The sequence below is a fragment of the Panthera uncia genome, chromosome A2, assembly GCF_023721935.1.
Source record: "Panthera uncia isolate 11264 chromosome A2, Puncia_PCG_1.0, whole genome shotgun sequence".
Classification (NCBI taxonomy): Eukaryota; Metazoa; Chordata; class Mammalia; order Carnivora; family Felidae; genus Panthera; species Panthera uncia.
This window is the reverse complement of record NC_064816.1, coordinates 16,540,828-16,553,726: the sequence shown is the minus strand read 5'-3', so window position 1 is coordinate 16,553,726 and position 12,899 is coordinate 16,540,828. Positions and strand designations below refer to the sequence as shown.

General features: G+C 47.6%; 1 protein-coding gene and 1 long non-coding RNA gene across 5 annotated transcripts; one reads left to right on the top strand and one right to left on the bottom strand.

Annotated features, from left to right (window-relative positions):
• Window positions 1-249: 249 nt before the first annotated feature.
• Window positions 250-5,134, bottom strand: LOC125930685 (uncharacterized). The gene is made up of 3 exons (XR_007460213.1): window positions 5,094-5,134; window positions 4,724-4,765; window positions 250-2,590 (listed from the first exon to the last, which is right to left on the bottom strand). It is a non-coding gene; the product is annotated as an uncharacterized LOC125930685 (long non-coding RNA).
• NME6 (NME/NM23 nucleoside diphosphate kinase 6) lies at window positions 4,961-12,610 on the top strand. 4 transcript variants are annotated; one of them, XM_049642638.1, is made up of 6 exons: window positions 4,961-5,129; window positions 7,968-8,064; window positions 10,126-10,228; window positions 10,772-10,811; window positions 11,406-11,566; window positions 11,843-12,610. In XM_049642638.1, exons 2-6 carry the CDS (start codon window positions 7,975-7,977, stop codon window positions 12,028-12,030), a joined length of 582 nt encoding a protein of 193 aa, XP_049498595.1. In that variant the 5' UTR covers window positions 4,961-5,129; window positions 7,968-7,974; the 3' UTR covers window positions 12,031-12,610. The 4 variants fall into 4 exon arrangements, with proteins under 4 accessions (XP_049498595.1, XP_049498596.1, XP_049498593.1 ...); XM_049642639.1 differs by lacking the exon at window positions 4,961-5,129 and adding an exon at window positions 5,161-5,239; XM_049642636.1 differs by lacking the exon at window positions 4,961-5,129 and adding an exon at window positions 5,175-5,311 and having other exon boundaries at window positions 11,858-12,610.
• Window positions 12,611-12,899: the final 289 nt, after the last annotated feature.

The window sequence follows — 12,899 nt, the reverse complement described above, 5'->3', positions numbered from 1 at the left end:
TTAAGTAATCTCTACACCCAGCATGTGCTTCAAACTCACAACCTTGAGATCAAGAGTTGCCTGCTTTTGGGGCACCTGAGTGGTTCAGTTGGCTAAGTATCCGACTTTGGCTCAGGTCATGATCTCACCGTTTGTTGGTTCGAGCCCCATGTCGGGCTCTGTGCTGACAGCTCGGAGCCTGGAGCCTGTTTCGGATTCTGTGTCCCTTCTCTCTCTGCCCCTCCCTCCACTTGCACTCTCTCCCTCAAAAATGAATTAAATGTTAAAAAGTTAGAAAAAAAAAAAAAAAAAAAGAGTTGCCTGCTTTCCAACAGAGCCAGCCAGTCACCCCCTTTATATACATACATAAAGTCTGAAAAAACTTAAGTTTATTTTGAGACAGAAAGCGAGCAGGGGAGGGGCAGAAAGGGAGGGAGAGAGAATCCCAAGCAGGCTCCGCACCCATGGGGCTCGAACCCATGAACTGTGAGATCATGACCTGAGTCAAAATCCAGAGATGGACACTTATCCAACTGAGTCAACCAGGTGCCCCAATATACATAAAGTTTTTATACTATTCTTTGACAAAGGAAGGTCTTTGACCTTACCTTCTCTCTGCATTCTTTCCCATGATCAGTTCCTCACTGACAGATTTCCAACTATCACCACTTTGATAACTCCCACCGAACTTGATCCAACCACCACCAAGCTACTTCTGCTTGAATGTCTTACCATCACTCCAAACTCACCACATCCCAAATGAATGCATTCTCTTCTTTAAGTCAACCTCTTAACCATTTCCCAAACACACATGTTGAAACCAGAGTTATTTTTTCAGTTCTTGGACTGACTCCTTGAGTCCATGAAGAAGGATTTCTTCTAAACACTCCTGGTCTCTTGCCACACCTCTCCTCTCCTGGCTGAATCTTCTTGGCCTCTTCTTCCTTTCCTTCTTTTGGGAACCCCCTGCCCACAGGTTCTGCTGCTCTGTGTTGTAAGTTTTACAGGAACAGGCTCTGCCCTTTGGCAGGGCTGGAAGATGTCGTATTCAAAGGAATGTTAGGATCTGATGATGTGGCAAAGAACATAAGAAAAAGGAGATCCAGTGAAGAATGTGGGGAGCGAAACATCACATACAAGTTGAGGCCCTGGTGGGACTAGCACTTGAGGCATTTCAAACACTTTTCAGGTTGGCCATGCTGAACGCCGGGTACTTTGTTCATAGGCAAGTGTTTTTATAAACCTGATTTTACATGTTTGTTTATTTATTTATTTATTTAGAGAGAGAGAGAGAGAGAGAGCAAGCACAAGTCGGGGAGGGGCAAAGAGAGAGAATCCCAAGCAGGCTCCACACTGTCAGCACAGAACCAGACACAGGGCTCAAACTCACAAACCATGAGATCATGACCTGAGCCGAAATCAAGAGTTGGGACACTTAACCAACTGAGCCACCCAGGGGCCCCATAAACCTGATTTTATAGACAAGCAGGGATGAATGAATACCTTAATGAAATGCCAGTCACATGGTTCAGCAAAGGCACTGTCCTTGTGCAAGCACTATGGTTTATGAATATAAGAGCTAAGGTATGGGCACTGACCTTGGCCTTAGCACAGACCTACTGCCTTCCCTTATGGGGCATCTGCAAAGCCTAAGCAGCAGAAAAGACCCTAGCGAGCAGGCCCTGCTGAGGCATAGATTTGACTACAGGAAGTCTTTCCCTACACACACCTTTTAGATATTGGGGCAAAACAAGTATTTGGTCCTTTACTGTTTTTTTAGCTAGTTTGACAGGCCAGCTTTCCTTAGCTAAGGAACACAAACATGTGTAAGCTCCAAACTTTATTGGTAGTCCCAGCCCAGCAGGCAACATGAAAAGGCTGTCCCCAGTTGCATCTGAGCTAGACTCAAGGCCAAAGGACAAAACCAGAACAACTCATGTGGTGTTTTTCTAGTTGGTTTAAGGGTCACTCCCCACTTGCTGGCCTGTATGTCAATAATTCTGGCTATGGTTTTATAGTTCTGACACTTACAATGCAGCTTCAATCTTAAAAAGGTGGTGGATTTTATTTATAACAAAAATGCCCTTATTAGAAATAAAATATGTCATCTTTCTAGACTTGAAGCAGAAAAAACACTCAATGAAATTACCGTAGCCACAAAGGTTAAGAAGGAAATGAGAAAAGCCTGCGCCTGAAACACTGTCTTAAGGAATCACATGTGCTCAGGAAGTCCAGAAAGAAACAGAACTTTGGAAACCTGCTACATCAGATTAGAAGCAGTACAAGAATGAAAACAAAAGAAAAGAGAGATTTTCTTAAAAGAAAGTTCCTATCTTGGGAAACAACTGAGAGATAAATCTCTAGGGCACAGCCCTGCAAGCTCATTCCTTCTCCACTCTCTGTAGCCTAGCAAGGAGCTGGCTTTCTCTCCAACAATAAAATGTGAGAAATTCACTGAGCCTTCTGGAAAGGAGTAGGGGAACCTAGAAAAAAATGCCAAAAGAGAAGCGTCTGAAAGAAATGCTACTCCCCACCTGACACATCCAGAAGTTGAAGACAGTATCTTGAAGAGCAGAGGTCTTAATTCTCACTGGGTCCATGAGGCAGCAAACTTTAGAAAAACAGCAGCTTTAAGTTAAAAAAAAAAAACCAACAGGAAGAAAGAAACCACCAAGAATGATTTTCAACTGAAACTCATGGGGTAAAGGACCACCTTCCTGCCCCTCAATCCACAGGAGGCAAGTGTCCTGACCAACTCCACAGCAGAAGGCAGTGGCCACACAGGACTGCTCACAGCAGGACTGGGTATGCTTGTCATAAGAGCCCACCCTCAATGCAGCCTGGGGATGCCAGCAACACAGAACCCAAAGGAGAAATGGTATTAAGAAACTTGAATGTGCTGGATAAAGAAGAAAGGCATCTCAAAGACCTGGTTGGGGCTGCCACAACACCTTAAATACGTTGATGATGAAGGCCACATCATCTTAAATACCACTAGGTAGACAAGACACAGGTAGATGTGCCCAGGATACAATGAACACGGGCCATAGTTAACCTCATAATGGTTGATTCTCCCAACTGAGTTTAGACTCAGAAGTTGGAGACTGAATAACTGGTACACAATTAGTGGAGTCCCAGGGAAACTGAATCAAGACCTTTTCAGCCCATTCACCTTCCTTCACATATCACTGAGTATCAAGATCTTTTGGCAGGTTTCTAGTGACAAAATCTGTTATGAGCTGGAGAGTGGTCTTTTCTAAATTTAAATTTGGCGGATGTGGCACAATACTGTGATAATTTTGTATGTCCTGTTAACGATTTAGATTCTTTTTGTTGTTGCTCTAAAACTTTTAAGAGACCTGGCATTGGACTTTGGCAGCACAGAATTAGAAGGCAGGAGAATTTGGTTCTCACACTGTTATGTTCTCCAACAGCTCCGTCAGTATTAAATAAGTGGGCAGTTGGTCTCCACCTGCCTACCATTACTCGGTTTCTGTTGATTCTGAGCCCAAATTCAGAAAGAGTGTTATTTATTGGGTCTCCTCCTAAAATCACACCTGCCCTTACCTTCATCATGTAGGCTTATTGCTGAGGATAGTCAAAGCAACTATAAGATATGAACTAAATAAAGCCTTCTCCTGTGCATGTGTGTGGTGTGTGTAGGACAGAAGGCAGAAAGGTGAACTAATGGCCACGGTCTAAAAATTGGCCAAGTCCCTATAGTCCAAAGTTATGTTAACAAACATAAAGGTAGAAAACAGGGGCACCTGGCTGGCTTAGCCGATGGAGCATGCCACTCTTGAATTCAGGGTTATAAGTTCAAGCCCCACATTAGGTATAGCGATTACTTAAAAATAAAACCTTTAGGGGCACCTGGGTGGCTCAGTCAGTTAAGCAGCTCTTGATTTTGGCTCAGGTGGTGATCTCACGGTCTGTGAGTTTGAGCTGCTCAGCAAGGAGCCTGCTTGGGATTCTCAATCTCTCCCTCTCTCTCTCTCTCTCTGCTCCTCCTCGGCTTGCGCGCATGTGCTCTCTTTCTCTCTGAAAAACATACTTTGAAAAAATAATAAATAAATAAAACCTTAAAAAAACGTAGAAAACAAAACTGGGACCTGGTACACTTTGAAAATAAGAGTAAAACCTGATGTCTGGTCAGTAGCACGTGGTTAAATTTACTCTCATCCTGTAAAGGCAGAAATGGACATGTGCCTTCACCAGCCAGACAGGTGATGAATGGACTTTCCCAAAGACGTCTGGTGGAAACAAGCTCCCAAAACCAAAGATCTGCCTTCCAATATTCCAGGCGTGCAACATCTGTATATTTGGCTGGAGAGTCAGGTAAAACTATGTATATTTAAGTTGATGACAGTTATGGTTTATTTTCACTCTAATTCAGTGACTCCCTTCAAGAAAAAATGTTATCACCCTTCCTCAACCAGCCACACCGTCCCCTCTCCATATATGAGACTACTCACCAAGAATACACCCAGTTCTCATCTCCTGACCCTGCACTGCTTCAACAGACTCCTTGGTAACCCACCGCACCCCAAGTTCCTTAGCGACATGTTCAAGGCCCTTACGACTAGCTTCTCTCATGACCTATGTACACCTGGACCCAGCCACGCATCCTCCGTCACCACCCCCACACTGGCTGTGCTCTCTCGTGTCCACGGATCGCTCAAGACTTTCAATGGCTGCCTCTGCCCTCGCGATCGGGAGCACCAGTTCTTCGCCCTTCACGTACCTCAGACAAGTACTGGGCAGCAACCATGTGCCACGCACCATCCTAGACAGAAAAGTAAGACAGAACGAGTCAGGCAAGGCCCGTCCCGGCGGCCCCGCTAACAAGCACGGCCCACTGCCAGGCCACCACCTCCCCGCGCACTGCGGCCCGCGAACTCCGGCCTGGCCCTCCCTCCCGCTTGAGGGCGCCCGCGCCCGCGCCGGCTCCGAGAGGCAGTTCCCGCCCGAGACGGCTCTGTCTTCTCGTACGGCAGGGGCAAGCGCTGGAGAGAGAGACAAGGGCCACCAGCAGGGCCGGCCTTCGTGCTGCATGCTGCTGGCCTTCGACCCGACCGCTCCCACAACGCAGTCTCCCCGCGGGATCCACACACCTGGCCTCCGCTTCCGGCTCGGTCCGCGGCTTCACGGTAAGGACCCCCGGCAGGGCTGCCCGGCCGAACGCCCGAAGGACCCCGCTTGGGCCGCACAGGCTAGCTGTCGCGGTGCCTGGTGGCCGGGCGCCACGGTGGAAGACCAGGTGCATCTAGACTTGAACTTCAGCCGGGCTGGGGCGCGAACAGCCCAGAGTCTGGGATGGGCTTAAGCCTGGGTACAAAGGACAGGAGTCGCGCGGCTGCAGGCCTAGAGAAGGGGGGGGTGGGGGCAGCGAGGAGAGGGGCGGTGTCAAGAAATGGGGCTGAGTGCCTGGGGGATTGGAGAACTGGGCCTCGGGTGTCGGGGTGAGGGTAGAGAATGGGGAGCTGAGACAGAGCTGGGGGAGGGCTGCAGGTCCCCGCTTTGCCTAGGAGGACGAGGGGCTTTGCCGCCGCCCTCCCGGAATCGGAGGAATGGGTGCCTTCGGTGTGGCGGCGAATGCCTAGGCAACCTCCCAAATTTATGATTCTCTGATGGAGTGACTTTTAAGTTGAACACATTTCTTGACCTGTCAACATTTGTTGTAAACCGAGGGCCATGACAGTCATTGCTTAGTTGGCATTAGGAGAGGAAACACATCCTTCCCTAGAGAGCCCCTAGCAGCTTGGCCTTGGTATAGCTGGATGAGGTTCATTCATTCATTAATTCACCAAATACTTTTGAGAGCCAGCTATGTGCTAGGCACTCTGCATAGGTACTGAGAATAAAACCATGAGCAAAACAGATCCCTGCTTTAATGCAGCTGGCCTAAAGGGTGAAGACATAACTGAAGAAAAGGTCCAAGAAGATGTAATAGGGGAAGTGAGCTAAGATCTAGTGGGTGAGGGGCCCAGGGTGGCTCAGGTCATGATCTCAGAGTTGGTGTGATCTGATCGAGCTCGCATTGGGCTCTGCGCTGACAATGAAGAGTGTGCTTGGGATTCTCTCTCTCTCCTCTCTGCCCCTCCCTCCCCCTCAAAACAAAAAATATTAAAAGAAAAGATCTAGTGGGTGAATAGGAGGTAACCAGAGGAAACACATTTTGGACTGTGAAAAGGTCTCAGGCAAAAGCTTAAGGCGGGGACTGATATGATTAGATTTGTATTTTTAGTTCACTGGCTGCTGTGTGGAGAACAGATTGTAGAGGCTGGCAGGAGGAGAAATTGAGAGGCCATCGAGGAGGCTGTTGCAGAAGTCTGGGGAGGGTTGATGATGTCTTGGACTGGGTGGTGGCCCTTGAGAAGAGGATTGTATGGATTTGAGATCTATTGCTTAGGCAAAATTGCCAGAACTTGGTGATAACATGGATTTGGAGGGGGTGGGAGGTGAGGTGTCAAGGTTGTTTCTCCCTAGATATATGGTGAGGATTCCGCTTGTTTTTGGGTTACTCACAACCTGAGATGCAAGGGAGAGTGGGTTGGCTGATCTTGCACTAGTTAGGCTGGACTTCGTTTTGTGGTTTGAGTAAGCAAGCACTGCCTTTAATGTGATCATCAGGCTACTTTCAGCCTAAGGGAAATGAGGGTGTTGTCCAGACTGTCCCTGTGTGTGTTCATGGAAGCCTTCTCCATATTTGTTGGCAAATTTAGGAGCTCCACCAGATAATCTTTTGAGACCTAGTCTTTAGTCCTGAAGAGATGATCAGTTTCTCACATGTGAATAGAATTTCACAGTTGAGAGAGACCTCAAATTCTCTTAGTCTGGTTTATAAAATACTTTTATATTCTTTATATCATGTCCACAATTATTTTTTTAAAATTTTTAATGCTTATTTTTGAGAGAGAGAGCATAAGTGGGGAAGAGGGAGACACAGAATCTGAAGCCGACTCCAGGCTCTGAGCTGTCCGCACAGAGCCCGACGTAGGACTCGAACTCATGAAGTGCGAGATCATGACCTGAGCCGAAGTCGGACACTTAACTGACTTAGCTACCCAGGTGCCCTGTCCACAATTGTTTGTTGAGCTCTTACACCATGCTAGACACTAGAAATACAAAGATGGATAGAATAAGACTATATAGGTTCATTTAGTCAATAAAACTGACCTTTGTCCCAGGCAGTGTTTCAGCTGCTACAGATACAAAATGGTTACAACTAGTTCTTGACCTTGGAGTTGCTTGTTCACAAGCCTTGCCCTGAGGACAACCGAGTGTGTTAAAGAATTTGATTTGGGGGGTGCCTGGGTGGCTCAGTCGGTTAAGCGTCCGACTTCGGCTCAGGTCATGATCTCACAGTTCATGAGTTCGAGCCCCACGTCGGGCTCTGTGCTGACAGCTCAGAACCTGGACTCTTCTTCAGATTCTGTGTCTCCCTCTCTCTCTGCCCCTTCCCTGCTCATGCTGTGTCTCTCTCTGTCTCAAAAATAAATAAATATTTAAAAAAATTAAAAAAAAAAGAATTTGATTTGGGCAGGGGAAGTCCTGACCTATCTGTAAGATTAGATAAGAGATGGTAGGTATCCAGCAGACTTTTTGGGGAGGATGTCCTGGGAACATCCCAGTTCTTGTCCATCCAATTTTCCAATTCTAGAATCGATGGGAGAGCACTATGGGATAGAAGGCCTTATGAATGGAAACAGTTATTGTACCTTTGTGGCCAGGCTGTTTAGCAATGTAAATTGTAAATCCTCTAAAACACCAAGAAAAATTAGGAAGGGAAGGGAATATTGCAGAGATAGGTAGAGTTTAAACTTGAATTCCTCCTGAATGGGTAACTTCTTTGTACGTAACTGCCACATGCTTTGGGAGTGTCAGGAATGAGATCCGCTGTTAGCTTGCAAGGCTGCATGGCTCCGGAGGAGGAAGGGTGGGGAGCACAGCACTGAGGGGTCCCTAATCCAGCTTTCTGATGGCAGGAGTGAGATGACCTCGATCTTGAGAAGCCCTCAGGCTCTCCAGCTCACTCTGGCCCTGATCAAGCCTGATGCGGTTGCTCACCCCCTGATTCTGGAGGTAAGAAGGAATCTTAAGCCTCTACTGTATGTCCTGGGCACTGCTTCTGTTTCCTGTGCCACAGGGCCACTTGTGAAGACTGACAGCACAGTCCTGTGCAAGATGCCGTGGAGGTAAAGCTAGGAGCCATGGACTCTGACCCTGAGAAGACTAAAAATCTACTGGAGAATTGGGGCAGATAAAAAATATAAGGATCCAATAAAGTAAGGAGAAGAACCAAACCTCTAGACAATGTGTGTATATTAGTTTTCTATCGCTATGAAACAAATGACCATAAATTTAGCAGCTTAAAACATTTATTATCTCACAATTCTAGAATTTAGAGGTGCAGGAGGTTCAGCTGAGTTTTTCCTCAGGGTCTCACGAGGCCAAAGTCAAGGTATCAGCAGGCCAGGTCCTTATCTGGAGGGTCTGGGGAAGAAGCCACATCCAAAGTCATTCAGGTTGTTGGCAGCATTTGGTTCCTATGGTTCTAAGACTGAGGTCCCCATGTCCTTGCTGGCCTTCAGGCGAAGACTGCTCTCAGTTTTTAGAGACCACTCACATTCCTCATCACACAGCTCCCTCCATCTGTAAGACAGGAACAGCGTGTTCAGTGCTTCGAATGCTTTAAACCTGACTTCCTCATTGGTGTCTGGCCATATAAAACTCAGCTTTTAAAGAGCTCATGTGATTAATTGGGCTCATCTGGATAATCTTTTTGATTCAACTAATAGCAACCTTAATATCCCTTTTGCCATGTAATGTAACATAATCATGTTGCATGGTATTCAGAGCCCTGTAGAGTAGGGTGCGGAATCTTGGTGGGACTGGGGGAGGGTCATCGTAGGGTTCTGCCGAGGATAGTGTGATAAGTACTCGCTGCGCAGCACTGCTGGGAAAGCTCACCGTGGTGTGGAGAAAGACCAGAGCAGTCAGGAATGGTGGCCTGCAAGTGCTGGGCCCTGGCCAGCAGGAAGGAAGGGTAGACTTTGGTCAGTGCACAGGAGGGCAGGTGTTCCACAGAGGGAGATGCTGAGGCAGGAACGCGGGTGGTGGATCCGAGGGCCACAAGCAGGCTGGGGTGACAGGACGAGAGAATTGGAAGAGGTGGAGGGCAAGGAAAGCACAGCCTTGAGCACTGGCCTAAAGTAGTTATACCTCATTCCATGAGTAAAGTTCTGACCAGAGTGTGACATATAAATTATGGTGTTTTTAATCTGTCACGTGTGATGGTTTGGAGAGAGTGGGACAAACTCAAGGCAGGACCACTATCAAGAGATTTGTATGATGATCCGAGAGGTGGGTTGTGTGGGCTTCAGCTGAAGGGAGGGGCCGAGATGGCACCAGAGGCTCATGTTCTAGCCGTGTGACTGAAGGTCTTTACCTCACCCCACCTTCTTTCTCTTCTGACCCAACACAGGACGGACCATCAAGTCCTGGGCTCTGATGGGTTCTTTTGGTCAGCCTGGATTTCCTTTTCACTCAAATGGTCGCTTTGACTGATTTTTTAAAAATGTTTATTTTTGAAAGAGAGAAAGAGAGTGCACGTATGCCCATGCGCATGCACAGGAGAGGGGTAGAGAGAGAGGGAACAGAGGATCTGAAGCCGGCTCTGTGCCCACAGCAGACAGCCCAATGTGGGGCTTGAACCTGTGATCCATGAGATCATATCCTGAGCCAAAGTCAGGTGCTTACCCGACTAAGCCACCTAGGCGACCCATCCTTTTGACTTATTTGTATCTTTTTTTGTTTTGTTTTGAGAGAAAGAAGGGGTGCAAGTGAGTGAGGGGCAGAGAGACAAAGGGGGGCAGAGAGACAGAGGGAGGGTGGGAGGGAGAGAGACACAGAGAGACAGAGAGAATTCCACGAAAGGCAGAGAGAGAAAGAGAGAAAGCCGGGGCTCACTCAAAGTGTGGCTGTAGTTCACCTGAAGTGGGGCTCAAGCTCATCTGATGTGGGACTTGAACTCACGAACCGTGAGATCATGACCTGAGCTGAAGTCAGACATTTAACCAACTGAGCCACCCAGGCACCCCATCCCTTTGACTGATGTTTATCTTTGACGTGGTGTTTATCCAGGCTGTTCATCAGCAGATTCTGAGCAACAAATTCCTTATTGTACGAATGAGAGAACTTCTGTGGAGAAAAGAAGATTGCCAGAAGTTTTACCAAGAACACGAAGGTAGGATCAGCAGTCCTCTGAATGGGAGGCTTCTCTGTCCCACGAGGTGTGCAAGGACACATAATGGCAGGCTGTCTCTGACCTACCAACTGTAAAGTTATAGCCATTTTCTAAAGTCTGGCTTTATACACAAACTTTTCATGATTGTCAATCTTTTAAAAATATTTTCTAGGAGGGTTCTACTTCGTAGCCCAACCAGAAATTTAGTTTTATGTCCTGATGATATCAGTAGGTATGGGGGATGTTTACTCTGTCGGACATTGTCCTCATGCTCATGGTTTCTCTGAATTTTCCCCACAGCCCTATGAGGTAGGTACTGTTAGGTCTCCAGCACATGGATTAGGAACCTGAGCTGGGGAAATTAATGACTTACCTGAAACTGCACAGGCTGTAAGTGGCAGAGCCTGTGTTCAGACCCAGTATATCAGACTCCTTGTTCCTTTTTTTCCAAAATGGTTTTTATCATTCCAAGTAAGGAGACCTAAGTACAAAAAGTGCTCTTGGGCACCAGTGTCTGGATGAAGTTATTCTCTCTCTTTGCAGGTCGTTTTTTCTATCAGCGGCTGGTGGAGTTCATGGCCAGGTACTTCTAATTTTGGTTTGGGCATCTTTATCCACCAAGATTTCTCTCTGTTGCTCCTAAACTTGTTAATTTCATGTGACGCTCTTTGAAGTTGTAATCGGTGTTAAATGTCTGAAGAGACATGGGCTTGGAGCCATGATTAAGCCAACACTGACCTGGTGGCCACCTGCCATGGTGCTTATTGGTCCTGTGGCTATAGAAGAGTATTGTTGGGTGGGAGGGAGGGCAGGGTGGGAGGGAGGAAAGGGTGGGTGATGGGTATTGAGGAGGGCACCTTTTGGGATGAGCACTGGGTGTTGTATGGAAACCAATTTGACAGTAAATTTCATATATTAAAAAATAAAAAAAAAAAAAAAAAGAAAAAAAAAGAAGAGTATTGTTGAATGCTACTTAACAACTCTGCTGACCTCTGTGGCCTTTTGTATGTACACAGCAGGGGCCTTCCATCACCTCCTGTTTGAAGCAGTGTTGGTACTGAGCTAGAAAGGCAGGGTAACTCTCAGGGTGGAATGTCCCTTTATTTGTGCCCTGCTCACAGTTTGCCCTCCTAGACCACATAGCCGGATTCCTGACACCTGCTCCTTTTGTACACAGTGGGCCAATCCGAGCCTACATCCTTGCCCGCAAGGATGCCATCCAGCTTTGGAGGACACTGATGGGACCCACCAGAGCGTTTCAAGCACGTCACGTGGCTCCAGATTCAATTCGTGGAAGTTTTGGCCTCACTGACACCCGCAACACAACCCATGGCTCTGGTGAGTCTGCCTCCCCTGCCCTCGGCCACAGTGAGGGAGGATGATTTAGGGCTGGTGGTCAGGCCCTGTGAGGGAGTTGAGAGCCAGGTATCCCGCCATGAACTTTCCTCCCTCCAGGCATTTCTGGCCCTGTGTGGCCGTCTGGGCAAATGTGGCCCCAGGACCGAGGGTCGGCAGGACTAGAGGCTCAGGTTTCTGAATCTGACTCTAACTGCCTCTTACCTCCTTCCTGCACTCCCTATGAGAACCCCTTCTCTTTCTTATCTCCTCTTACAGACTCTGTGGTTTCAGCCAGTAGAGAGATCGCGGCCTTCTTCCCTGACTTCAGTGAACAGCGCTGGTATGAGGAAGAGGAGCCGCAGCTGCGCTGTGGCCCTGTGCGCTTTAGTCCAGAGGGAGGCATCCACTGCGCGGCCGGAGCAGGAGACCCGGGACCAGCCTGCCGCAGGCCTGTGGGTCTGTGAAGACTGGTGGAATTGCCCAGCCTCCTCTCGGAGACCTCGTAGGACCGGGGAGGCCTGGGGATCGTGGCGCCATCTCTGCCGGGCACCACGCCTACCTGAGGATCTAGCTCCTCACTGCCACCTCCTCTAGAATCTAGCTGTCTATCTACCTCTTTTCCAGAACGTTCATGGGTGGTTCAGAGGAATAATGGCTCCTCTTTTTTCCTGAGAACTAGTCATCTTTTTCAAAGAAGAGGTTGCCTAATCGGCTTGCCTGAAAAATGCAGTGACTCCGTATAAGCAACATTTGGCCTACCTTCTTCAATAAAAGTCAGTCTACTGAATCCTGAAGGCTAGGAGCCCTACTCTAGGTGTTTTCTCTCTCTCCTTCCATGGAGTAATTAAACCTTTCCTGAAGCCAAGTTTCCGGTCTGCGCTAAATGGAGAGAATTGTGTAGAAATCCCCCAGGAGGTTCACACACAGTGTGCAGCTTGTCAAGTGCATAAAGGCACCCAGCGCTGAGTGTGGGCGCTTGGTATAGGGCTGCATCCTGCGGGAAGGAGCACCTTTTATTTGAATAAAGATGTGTCTGCTAGCGGAGGCATGTGTTTATGATTCACTTTTTTTCTGATTTGCACAAAGCAGTAAAGTTAGCCATGTCTCTGTTGTAGCTGAGGATGACAGTTATCTATTGCTGCATTACAAATCATCTCAAAATTTACTGGCTTAACACGATAATGGTCTATTTTTACGTGTCTCTGGATTGGTTGAGTGGTTCTGCTGGTCTGACTTGAACTCACTCATGTGGCTGCATTCGGCAGATGGGTCAAATATGGTCTTTTATCCTGAGCTTCTTCATAGCATGGTTGTTTCAGGGTTCTAAGAGGTC

Coding starts and splice junctions, on each gene's coding strand:
- NME6 (XM_049642638.1), top strand. CDS start 7,975: ATGACCTCGATCTTGAGAAGCCCTCAGGCTCTCCAGCTCACTCTGGCC. Junction 8,065..10,125: donor CTCACCCCCTGATTCTGGAG/GTAAGAAGGAAT, acceptor GTGTTTATCCAG/GCTGTTCATCAGCAGATTCT. Junction 10,812..11,405: donor CTGGTGGAGTTCATGGCCAG/GTACTTCTAATT, acceptor TTTTGTACACAG/TGGGCCAATCCGAGCCTACA.